The 13235-nt window shown below is 43.9% G+C and overlaps 1 protein-coding gene across 2 annotated transcripts in view; it reads right to left on the bottom strand.

Moving 5' to 3' along the window:
• Positions 1–3611: 3611 nt before the first annotated feature.
• The window catches only part of CNNM4 (cyclin and CBS domain divalent metal cation transport mediator 4), a 30097-nt gene continuing 20473 nt past the window's right edge, over positions 3612–13235 (bottom strand). For both annotated transcript variants that reach the window (XM_075272912.1, XM_075272913.1), the window contains 2 exons: positions 11949–12121; positions 3612–7435 (listed from right to left, as the gene is read on the bottom strand). In XM_075272912.1, the coding sequence (XP_075129013.1) occupies positions 7247–7435; positions 11949–12121 (362 nt within the window). In that variant the 3' untranslated portion in view covers positions 3612–7246. The remainder of the gene's footprint in view (positions 7436–11948; positions 12122–13235) is intronic.

The raw sequence follows: 13235 nt of genomic DNA, 5'->3' as shown, positions 1-13235 counted from the left end.
AAGTAGGAAGCGCGGCAATCTCCGCCATCCAATAAGAAACCAGAGGAGCCAACAGGGGGCGTGGCTACGCACGGGCAGCTGTAAACAAGGAGCGGAGCCAAGAGAGACTTAACCTCTTCCGTGCCGGGAGATCGCTATTGAAAACAATGGAAGGGAACAGGATTGCTGCAGAGAACACAGGGCACCATTATGTGCGGACATTGGCACATCGTGAGCCCGGGGCCTGCGGCAGCACCTGCGAGGACAGGCAGCAGCGGGGACATATCCGCATTCAACACATTCCAAGGATCAGGTTACAGCTGCATTCACACTGTGCGAGACCCCAGCGCTAGCTGTAGGCAGGGCAGCACTGACTTCTCACACGGAATTTCTCGTCTCGTGACTCGGCTGCAGTTTAGCCTCCAGCTGAATAGATTGATATCTCCATGAGGTTACAGCCATCTAGAGCTGGGAGGATTCTGGGGCAGCTGGGATTGTATGCTCTAGCCCCTACCCTTCCTGATAGAGAACCGGACTATTGTCAAGTGGGTGGGCTTACACAGGAGCAGAGAGCCAGGAACCGCCCCCCTGACAGTAGAGTCCAATTTGCATATTGAGTGTTGAAATGAAGGTTCTGGAACAATAGAAAAAAATCTAACTGTGCTGGAATCAGTGAAGCGGTGACTATGGGAGAATGCAGAGATGCCAACAAACTCACATGGCGGATCAGCGCTCATCGAAAACCTGCTTAACAACAACAGGAACGTGTAAACACAGCCTAAGGTCAGGGCCACATGTGGCAGATTTTGCTGCAGTTTTTTGAGCCAAAGCACGGAATGGATATAACAGAAGGTAGAAGAGATCACTTTAGTTTTGCTAAAATCCTATAATCCAAAAATATGCAGCATCTGCACACAGGTGTGCGTTTGGGGGGGGGGGGTGGGGGGTGCTCCCTCTTGAGAGTCCCTAGAACAGAAATCACACGGACCCCATTATAGTCTATGGCTGTGGACAGAGCACAAGCACCCCAGGTCAATGTGTGCTGCATGTATGTCCTGCTAGGACATGGCCTTAGAATATGGCTACTCAGTGATGCAGCTTTTGCCCCCCTCCCCCCATACTAATAGCCAAGGTAAATCCTAAGGCATTGATGTAGGCGATTTTATGTCAATCTATCATCATTGCTAGCAGCAACCAATCATACAGCTGCAGTGTGACAGGTTGCTACGGGCAACAAGGCCAATATGTCTGCCAGCTTTGTAAATACCGTATTTTTCGGACTATAAGACGCACCTAGGTTTTAGAGGAGGAAAATAGGGAAAAAAAATTTTGAAGCAAAAACTGGTAAAATATTTAATATATGGGAGTTGTAGTTTTGCAACAGCTGCAAGGCCACATTGACAGGTGACCCTGCAGCTGTACGGGGACGCATAGAGTGTTTTTTTTTTTGCGGGGCCAGATGTACTTTTTAGTTATACTATTTTGGGGAATATCTATTGCTTAGATCACCTTGTATTGAAAAAAAAAACCTGGTGGTTTATGATATATGATTTTCTACATATATATATATATTCTAGGGACATGAGGTGATTTAGAACTTTTATTTATTTCATATTTTGAAAGCTTTTTTTTTTTTTTTTTTTTTACTATTTTATTCCCCCCGTGGGCTTGAGCCTGCGGTCACTTGATTGCAAGTCCCATAGACGGCAATACAACTGTATTGCCGTCTATGGGACATTCTGTCTATTAGTATTACGGCTGGTCATAGACCCAGCCGCAATACTAATATATAGCCGTGACAGGCCGGGGAGCCTCATTAGGCTCCCGGCTGTCACCCGAACAGGTCGGCTCCTGCGATACCGCCGCGCAGGAGCCGGCCTGCAACTTTACAGGTACGGGGCCGGTGGGGACCGGCCCCGGGGGAGAAGGGGCCACCGATACTGACCCGGCATCCGCTGTACTAGAGAGGCGGATGCCGGGGAGGGATAGAAGCCATCACAGGTGCCGGGGCCTGAGACATCGCTACGATCCTCTGCCCTGCATGAAGCCAGCGGTGGGGGGACGGAGGAGCCGCTGCCGGCTTCATGGAGGGCAGAGTAGCGCAGCGATGTCTCAGGCCCCGGCACCTGTAATGGCGTCTATCACTTGCCGGCTTCCGCCTCTCTATTACAGCGGATGCCAGGCGCCACCTTCAGACTATAAGACGCACCCTTCTTTTCCCCAAAAATTTTGGGGAAAAAAAGTGCGTCTTATAGTCCGAAAAATACGGTACGTCCAATTTGCACCAATTTTTGGTGCGATTTTCACGTATAATATAAAATTTAGATACACACTAATATTTAGTAATAAAGTCAGACATGGAATACAGGAATAAGCTCAGTTATAAGATAACGGTATGCGCCAGCTTGGCAGCGCCCTTAAAACGCACGTACAAAATGTCTTCCAACCACAGCACTTAAATAATAAACTCTTTAATAATTAAACAATTTATATATTTACAGTCATCAGAAATCGTACACACTTTTCACCCCTGCCCCTCCTGAGGGTTAAAAAAAAAAAAAAAAAAAAAAAAAAAAATTTCCCTTCTTCTGGAACTTCGTAAACAGGAATAGATTTCAATTTCAGTATTCTGCTTCTTTTCCGGTCCCTGAGCAAGAAGGAGAAGATCCTGGGATCTGCTGATCTAAGACAGCAGCAAAGGATCTTACACAAAACAACGTATGGCTTGTGCGCATTGCTAGAAACACACTAGGCCTCAGGTATCCAGGTTGGCGGCCATAGCAACCAATCACATTGCTGCTTTCATATTCCAAGTAGTACTGGAGTAATGAAAGCTGGAAGCTGATTGGTTGGATTGGGTGACTACTCCAGGTTTGTATACCTGAGGCCTATTTTATTAAAGGGGTTTCCTTAGTTAACTGAATGACTTTAGTTATATGAGAAGCTAGAAATGGCTGGGCATGATAGATAGATATATATATATATATATATATATATATATATATACATATATATATATATATATATATATATATATATATATATATATATATATATATATATATATATATATATATATTCTCTAGCGTTAGAGCATTTATTCATTATGGGGCCTACACATATAGCGGCTGTGATATATTAAGCACGATTATAGCGAATTACTACAGTTGCATGTGAAAGTTGGTGCAAAACCGATGTAATTTACGTTTTTTTAGCATGGCTCCTATGTGTATGGGCAATTATAAGCATTACCTTATTGTAATTCTCGTAACCTGGAAAACCCCTTTAAGCTGAGGCCCCACGTTGCGGAAACACAGCTTTTTTTTGTTGCAGATTTTGTTGCGGTTTTTTGAGCCAAAGCCAAGACTATATTGAGCAGAAGTTAGAAGTATAAAAGCTTTCTATATATTTCCGATTCCATTTGTAGCCACTCTTGGCTTTGACTCAAAAGAACGCAACAAAATCTGCAACAAAAAAAAAGCTGCGTTTCCGCAACGTGCGGCCTCAGCCTTACGCTAAGGCCCCACGTTGCGGAAATGCAGCGTTTTTTGAGCCAATATCAGGAATGGCTTGAAAAGGAATGGAAAATATAAAAAGGAAGCTCTTAGAGGTTTCCTTTCCTTTTATCCACTCCTGAACTTGGCTTAATAAACACACTAAAATCTGAATAATTTTTTTTTTATAAAAAAGCTGCGTTTCCGCAACGTGGGGCCTCAGCCTTAAATGGATTGTCAGAAATCACTTTTTCCCCACAGATGCCGCACCATTCTTATTTATAGGCCGTGTCTAGTATTGCACGGCAGCAGAATTCAATGAAATAAGACTAAGCTGCAATATCATAAAACTGCCATACACAGATTTTCGCTGGCTAAACAGCAGATTTGCGCAATCCAGATGACAAACAGACAACCGCATTATGGCCGTCTCAGATCTAAAAACTGTATGCCCTGCCTTAAACAGCCTATGGACAAGAGTGGTACAATTTACGAGTAAAAGTAAACTTTTTCCTGAATCTCAGACATCCCCTTTAACTGTATATAATATATATTTATAATATTGTGTTACCTTAAGAAACAAAGCAGCATCTTTAAGTGTACTTGTGTCCAGTACAAAAATGGAGACTGCTGCACTGTCCGTAAGCAATTTCCACACTTATACAGGGCGATTTTAAAGTCCAGTCGGAATAAGCTTGTATAGAAGGCGATCGCCACATAGCAAAATTATCCGGTAGGTCAACATTTCAGTTTTCCGAGATAAATAGCTGTCAGAGGTGTCTTGCTACGTCTTAAGCCGTATTCACACCACACTGAAAAATGGCTGTGACACACCTTTTTTTTTTAAATCAACGGTATTCTATTGGAGTAGAAGTCTATTCACATGTGGTGTGACATGCTCTCTCTTTGTCCTTCAAAATAGACATAGAGCGGTGTGAATAGACTTCTAGACATTTGTGGGTTTTAGAACAGCCGCTATTCATTGTCATGCAAGTCCCTTCCTTGGATTTGAACACAGACATTTTTCATGGACCTTTGGTTTGTGAAAAATGGCACGATCTTGTGAATAAGGCCTTACTTCCGTCTCCTTATTAAGAGCACATGAATGCTCAGCCGACCAGAGCATGCACGTGTATGGAGCGGTTGGGAGGGAATAGCCAGCAGGCAGGCAAGAGTTTGTTTGACAACTATTGAAAGTGTTTGGCCAGCTTAAATGGGAGTCAGTAATTGAATGGGGGGGGGGGGGATCCCTATACTTAACCATTTAATGCCACTGTGGTTCTCCCGTATACTCATATCACTCCCGCAGCCAAATCACTGTCCTTAGTGGTCACTTGGGGGATGGAGAATTGGAGTGGTGGTATCAGGATTAAATGGGCAAGTCTGGGTGATGAATAAGTTCAGTTTATAATAATTTCTCACAATGAGCAAATAAAAAATTTGCCCGAAAAGATTTACTGAATTTTGCTCTACCCTGTATAATGTGTATGAATGGCTAATGTAGAGGTCATGGTAATTCTGCAGGTCAGGGTGTTGATATGAGGGCCTAGGGTGACAATCTTATTACATCTGTCCATCTGTATTATGGATCGGTAAGTTGTTCTGGATAACAGTCTATCAGGAATTACACGGAATTGGTTTTTACGATGCTTGGATCATAAAACATACAGGTGGACGCTGGTAAAACATCCATGGCCAGCCAACTTCAGTAAAGTTGTACAACCCACTCCTGCAATACTGGACTCTCTACCAATGATCGTGTCAACTCCACTTCACCCCATCCTCTAAGTGCTGCAAGTTACCTTTGTCTACTCAAGATCATGGATGTGGCCCAGTCTATAGATGGGAATATTTGATAACAGTATACGGTTGCGTCCATTTATCTTCAGCCTTAACTACTTGCTATTGTCTAAACAGGTTGGAGTTACCCATCCAGATTTGGAAGTCGCCTGAAGGAAGTAGAACATCTACTCTAACAAGAAAAGCAGCTAAAAACAGGTTGTGCATTGTGTGTAGTGAGGTATGGAAAGCCCACACTCTTCCCTCGTACACATGGTAAATAGGACAAATCCCGACACCCTCCCCACAATAAAAATACACTTGAGAGATGCAGGAGTTCTGTATGGGCAGAAGGGAGACGTTGCTACCAGGCACCTCAAGCACTGGATTATCTCCCCAAGAACAAAAAGACTGGGCAGATTGATAACCAATAGCCCAATCCTTATCTCCCCAGACAGCAGACGGTTGAGAGGCCCTCATACACCTTAGAAGCCAACGGGTTCACCCAAAGTCAATCTCAGGGTAACGACCAGCGTAGTTATAAGTACCATTAAAATAAAGGGATATATGGTAAGTTCACCTATAGCAGAATCAAAGTTCTAAAAATAAAACCTGTGTACGTACGCGCCATATCATAGACATGGCCAAGCCCCATGATGAGTATTATTCCATACGGTGTTCTGAGACTAAAAACCGCAAAATAAGTTAAAACTTTTTACATTTGTTTCAAGCTAAGACAATTGACCCAGAAAACACAACTGAATTGCATTGGGAAGACTATAGATTTGTGATATGCAAAACCCTCCCTCTTGTCCTGTTCTCTTGGGGGAAGTGGGATTATATAAAGGAGATGATATACACATAAGAATGGTAGTCAACCAGCATAAGAAAATATGTACTGTATACTCTATCATTGGCACTGTATCTTATAAGAGGCGTTTCAGTCTTGTGTTGCATCAATAACCCAAATTACATGGCGTGGTAGCCTACAATGATAAGGTATTGGGGGGGGGGGGGAAGGGGAGGGCGTCCTGTAAAATTATGGAAAGGACATATGGAAAGGTCGCTATTGTAAGCACAGACTCCATCCATACTGCCCCGCTTACCTCAGCAGTGAGGATAGGCAAGAACAGATCATGTACATTGGTCAGTATTGCAGATTCCCATATTATATCAGGATACAACACTGGTGGTAGACGAAAACTTTCTTCGCTGCCATATTATGTACCGATTAAGCAGAACCCACATCCCCGGCACAAAGAAAGTTTGACTAAAACACTGATGGAAAGCGTTTTTTTTTTTTTTTACCAATACCGTTAGATTGCTTATTAAAGAAGAACACCACCTGTATTATTACAGGTCTATCCTCATATTATATGGAATCTTAGACAATAAGATTTCTTGTGGTCACAAAAATGAAGATTTTATACCCAGGTAACTTGGCAGAAGCTATAGTACTTAAAGTCCATTGGTTGCCCATTAATAACAGAGCGGTGGTGGTAGAATGGGCAAGCTGTGGGTAAGAAGCCCACATAAAAGGAAGACTGAAAGTTACCCATTCCCCGCAGGAAGACAAACAAATCGATCCCCTTCTGAAATTCGGGGCTCTCCAGTGCACATGTAGAAATCCTTCCCTGAGTTGATGCTTGACCCAGCATCTCGCTATTCCCAAATTATTGCAGAGTCTTGCTCTGCCAGATCCCCTTTGGTAGCCTTATGATATCTATTAATCCATATTATCCAATGCCACAGAACATCCTGCAGAAGATCTGGAAGCTCCTTAGATGAGCAGGACTGGCAAAAATGTATCACGCGCCAGATGTAGGGAGTGCAGCTCTGCAGACTCCAGGCTTCCTAGCAGCCTGCTCTTTGACCATTGGAAGATAAAGCTTTGCATGCAGTGTATTGCCACTCTGTGTCCAGTAAGATATTGCAAATGGTTTGTCTAAACGTATAATGTACTGGCTGAGCAGCGCGTAGTGCAGATTGTGCTGTCAAACCGCATTATGATGTAAGCTGTGCTGAGAGTTCCTTTGGTTCAGTAGACTGGTAGTTTCATCCACCAAAACCTCGCTGCGCTCTGACAAGGTGTTGTCGGGTTTATGGTTTCCTCCTTCCGGGGACTGTGGACTGCTATCCATACGGGAAGACAACAGGGCACCTTGGTACTGTTCTCTGGTGATCTGAAAGAAACAGAAGGAGCTACAATCATTTTTTTATTCATTATGGGCACAAGCAACCAAATCTAATATGTTACGACCTAGCCAGCTCCACCGCTTAGAGGAGACCATGTACCCTTTTAAGTTTTACAGGAGTTAGGATCAGCTTGCACACGTGGTCCATCCTCAAAGCTCTCCATAATGCTGCGCCTAGCTATATTTCCACCCTCATCTCTGTCTATCAGTCAACCCATGCACGAGATGACCCAAGATGAACATCCGGTATTATCAGAACCTTCCACTCCCATATCCAAGTATTCTCCCAAGCTTCACCACTTCTCTGGAATGCTCTACCTTGGACAATCATATCAAGTTCTACAACTTCAAGTACATCCTAAAACACACATCTCTTCAGGCAGGCCTAAAACAATTCCTAATCTAAATCCTTCTGCCTAAAACGATTCCTACTCTAAATCCTTCTGCAGTTAAGCTTCCTAAAAACAGTGTGAACTGATCTTAGGGTATGTTCACACAGCGGAAACCAAATTCCGCCATGTGAACTTCCGCACAGCTAGCCGATACAGTGCTCCGGCATTTAGTCTTGGCATTCCGCTCCTGATTAGGCCGAATGAATGGGCTTAAACAGGAGCGTGTCTTGAGCCGTGGACGCCGCAGTTGACTCAGCCACGGAATCCGGGCAAGATAGGTCAGGTCGCTTCTTTTCTCCGGTACTAGCTAGAGGGAAAAAAAAAGCGAGCGGCTCCCATTGAAGTCAATGGGAGCCATTTTTGCAGGCAGATTCTGCATCAAAATCTGTATGAATATACCCTTACAGTACCATATGGATATAAGTCTACCGTTCTGATATCCACATGATTATTTGAGTATAGTACAGTAGAGCATTGGTTGCTCTGGACAATGCAACATTCACATGGACCTGGTTTCTCAGAATGAATACAGACATCTGAATGGACACCTAAAATGGAGATACCAATATATTGTGCCGGACAAGCAGTGATGTGTAAATAGGTATTTTTCTTCTTTTCTGTACTAGTCTGCCAAGGTACACTGATCAGTATAAGGGAGGTTATGGCTCATGCACCCATAACTGGAATACAGTATCAGGTATTACAAAGGGCCTTTACTGTACCTCTGTATACCTATTGAACACCATATCAATGTATTCTCCAATGAAAGTTTTGCTAGTTAGACAGACAATGCAAATCCTGCTGCGTGTTCAAAATCCACAGCGCAAGACACAATGCACTGAGAGTTTTTTTTCCGTAATGTGAATGGGCTTTGACTAGACATGTACTGTATATCATAGCAGGTAAACCACCTGCAATTCTGCCGCCACTCGCAGCGTTTGGCCTTAACCACAATGGGTTTAGTCCAGGACTGAGGAGATATCCTTAGGATAGGTCATTACTATAAGACTGGAAGGGTCCAACTCCAAGCAGCTGTTTTTAGAGCCCCAGTGTAATGGAACAGCTCTGTACACTGTGTAGCATCTGGGATAGTAGTAATGTCGCTACGTGCTTGTTTTGTGCTTCCATCTCACGCACAAAGCCACAGTGGATACAAACGATTTAGATGCTGTAAAATCCACAAGATCTGTAAAAATTTATGAGGCTATTTCGCAAGCGAGTAGGAGCATTGCACATAAACGGGCAGCTTGTAACTCATGACACCCCTGGTAACAGTACACATAGGGAAGTTTTGCAGCTGCCGAGCAGTCGCACTCACTCAGGGCTGGGGCTAGTGGATACTGCCAAGTAAGCCGGATATCCTGAAGAATAGATCTGTTAGAAAAGCAGCACTAACATTGCAGGTATTGGTTAAGTGTGTCAGTGCCTACAATGTCAACATAGCAGTGATCAGACTGCTGTAGTACAGAGGTTGGTATTATACCTTCCATACAATTACCTCCTTTACACAGTCGTCCTATCCTGCACAACCTGTATCACCTGACAGCAAAGTTAAGGGGAGGGGGGGGGGGCCTCCTGCCACCGCTAGTCACAGGGGTACATATCAGTGATATTCTCCGCGTGTTTTCCTGGATTTCCTCTTGGTACTCTGGTTTCCCCCACACTCCAAAGACATCCCATTGTAATGAATGGAAATTTTAAAAGGATTTCTGACTGTCCAGCTAGTATCCGTTGCTAAAATCTTGTAACGGACAATAGCTGCCTGTCACCAATGGCAGTGTGAATGCCCCCTAAGGAGCTGTGGAATATGATGGTGTTATATAAGTACGGAAATAAAGTAAATTAAAATAAATAAATAAATGCTATACAAGTGTGCTGACATCTAGTGACCCAAGATGCTAACTGCAGTTTTGTACTGAAAAGAAAGCGTGATGAATCTTTTCCTGCAGTCTATGGATCAAATAAAAATTATTATTGTCACTATGGGTAAAAAGACTGATAAGATAAGATAAGACAAAAAGCAGGAATGAATACAGGCCACAGAGTGAGGGAGCAGGGTTATCTGCAGAGGGCCACTGACAAGCCTAATTTACAGCTCATCTCTTCTCTCTCCAATATCCCTAAGAAACTCTGACACCATTCACCTCCCTCCTTACGACAAAAGATACAGGTAACGGTCACAGACCTCAGTGCTCAAGACATGGCCACGTACTTTAAACGGGTTTTCCCATCTGCTTGTTTCAGCAACTTTGTCTGCTGCCTCCTATCACTTCTTGTATTCACCCCACCCCCCAGCTTGCTGAACAGGACACTATGAAGTATCACAGTACTTATGATTACTAGAAACCCAATATAAATGCAGATCAGATAATAGGCACATGCTTATAGAGAACCTGAGTGTTATCTATGTGTTTACATATAGAGATAACAGACTTGGCTTTATCAGCAAACTGCAATTAGCCGAACAGATTGTCCAGCCAGCAGAGCAGTGAGTGACACCACTTGTCCTATCACACAGCTAAGGAAGTGCAGTGTAAACAATGGGAGGAATAAGTTCACATAGCAGGAAAACAAAGCAGCATTTCTAAAGCAATATATATTTAGAAAAAAAAGTCTGCAATTTACATAAACTATCAGTATACATAGGATCCTTGAGATGGGAATATCCCTTTTAAGGAAAAAAAAATAAAAATAAAAGACAAGCTAGGTCAGGAGATAACCCAATCTCCAAGCAGCATCAGTCCCCTTTCCCTCTTCACTACTAGAAAAACCCATCTAAATCCATTCTGTGCTGCTAAGGGTTCGTTCACATCTGCGCCCGGTCTCCGATCATACAGGTTTCCGTTTCCTGCACAAAACTAAGGCAGGAGACGCAAACCTGCCGGCATGTTTCAAGCCCATTTATTTGAATGGGTTTGAAAGATGTCCGGCCGTGAGTGGCGGTCAGCATTTTATGCTCTCCGCCGCAAAACAGTTTTTTTTTTTTTTTAAATCGGACAAAGAGTCGGACATGCAGTACTGTGTCCAGTTTAAAAAAAAAAACGGTTTTGCAGCGGAGAGCATAAAACGCTCACCGCCGCACCCAGTCTGACAGGTTTCCGTCTTCTGCATGCAGAAGACGGAAACCACAGAACGAACTGTGGAACGCAGGTGTGAACCTAGCGTAACTGTCGACCAGTCTCTAACCTCCCCTTCATCTCTAAACTTGAATGCTTGGTCTATTCCTGTCTGATCCGCTATATCTCTGCACCCCTTATATTTGGGTTTTCATGCACTACACTCTATAGATACACCTGTTACAAAAGTCTCTAAGGGGAAGATGAGACCCCAAAGACTATTATTCCCCAAATCACCCCCGCCCCATACCCACCATCCTCGCCTCAACCCTCTTCCCCTTTACTTGCTTTGGCAATGCCAAATTTCTATTTGGAAATGCCAATAAAGCTCTTTTGATTCTTGATTCTGTCTCCGAGGATCTCCTGACAGCTAAATGTAAAGGGAACTATCCTCTCCTTATCCTTCTGGATTTTTCAGCCGCATTTGACGCTGTAGGCTCCCAACTCCTCCTGACTCTGCTCCACTTGGCTCAGTGGCTTAGACTCTCTCTCTTGGTTTTATTCCCATCTTTCATTTAGTGTATTATTCGCTGTTGCTATTCCTTCTCTTCTTCCCCTTGCTGTTAGAGTTCCTCAGGTCTCAGTCCTTGGCCCGCTCCTATTCCCTCTCTACACATCCCCTATTGGATAATCCATCAGCAGATTTGGCTTTCAATACCATCTGTATGCTGATGGCGCCCAACTACCGGTATATACTTCATGGTGTGACATCAGCCTGCATTATTACAGAACACCAGTGACTGTCTCTACCATCATGTTTTCTCTTTATCCGAAACGGCATCTATCAAAACAAGTGAACTTCTTGTGTCCCCTCCATCTAGTAACCGACCTAACCCGGTTATCTCCATCTCTGTCTGTGGTATTACTATTATAACGAGACAGCATGCCCTTCACTATCCCCTTAAGAATGGTTCCCAATTTAGTAACAACCCGTCAGACTAGAATGCCACCTTACTAGGTGTTAGTAACTGGTCCATAAGGCTGTAGACTCACCTTTACATACTGCAGGTCGCTGAGGGCTCGCACACTGAAGTCCGCCGTGTACTGCGCCTGAGCACTGAGCTGGGTGTTGCTGCCACTGATGGTGGAAGAGAGCGAATCCGAGCGTTCATGACTTAAGGATGTAGACCTGTTCAGACTGCCCATATGAGATGGGGAGCGGAGCTCTGTCACAGATGGGAAGAGGTGATTGACATAGTCATATACATAGGGCAATACAGACTTTTTCTTTAATATATTTCAGCGTTGGTCTGAACATACAAAAATCGTGGTTCCTCTGTTATTCCTCCTAAAAATGTAGGAATAAATTGACGCCTCGAGGCACATTGCCCAATGAATGATGACACTACCAGACTGCAGGAACACACCATATTGACAACTGGTTGTTATACTCAGTTTACATTTCTAGGAGGGATAACAGAGGAACAGAACAGCAAGAGCTAGAAGAAATGTAGTTCCAGAATGGTCATATGGTGGGGAACACAAGAATTTACTAGAGATGAGCGAGTACTGTTTGGATCAGCCGATCTGAACAGCACGCTCCATAGAAATGAATGGATGCACCTGGTACTTCCGCTTTGACGGCGGCCAGCCGCTTAACCCCCCGCGTGCCGGCTACGGCCATTCATTTCTATGCGAGCGTGCTGTTCGGATCGGCTGATCCGAACAGTACTCGCTCATATCTAGTATTTACTACAAAAGACATGGCAGGAGAGGTGACGACAAATCCTCTAAGATTGCTATCCATTATAAGTAAACAGCCCCACTACTAGACTATCAGCATTTACCTCCTACACAGTACCGGGCAACGGTGTAAAGGGAAACAGTCAGTTCTATTTGGACACTAAACCACCCATAGGTCCTTATGGACAGATGGCTCAGTCACCCACATAACCCCATTGTAACTAAGTCTATGCCCACAGTTATAACCCCACCTTTATTCTTCCCGGCTCCTGTGCAGTTCTTTACTAAAGCCTTAGCAGTACACCTCCACCACAGTGCGCATGCGCAAGACCTCGGCTTATCTGAACAACTACACAGGATCGGGAGCACCAGAGATTAAGCCAATTGGACTCAGACTCATCTGTATGTAAGTTTTTGTTTTCAGAGCAGACATGGACAGAGTTAGGGCAAAGTTATTTGGGACAACAAGATGCTGGTCCATACCCACCACGGGGTGGTGTAACGTCCCAAGTAGACCTGGCAAATCCCCTGTACATTTACAGCTATATTCACAGGTCCCTACTTCCATGCGCAGTGGAGGGAGAGAGGTCCATGTGC

Source organism: Leptodactylus fuscus, chromosome 5 (genome assembly GCF_031893055.1).
Source record: "Leptodactylus fuscus isolate aLepFus1 chromosome 5, aLepFus1.hap2, whole genome shotgun sequence".
Classification (NCBI taxonomy): domain Eukaryota; kingdom Metazoa; phylum Chordata; class Amphibia; order Anura; family Leptodactylidae; genus Leptodactylus; species Leptodactylus fuscus.
This window is presented reverse-complemented; position numbering and strand designations above follow the sequence as displayed.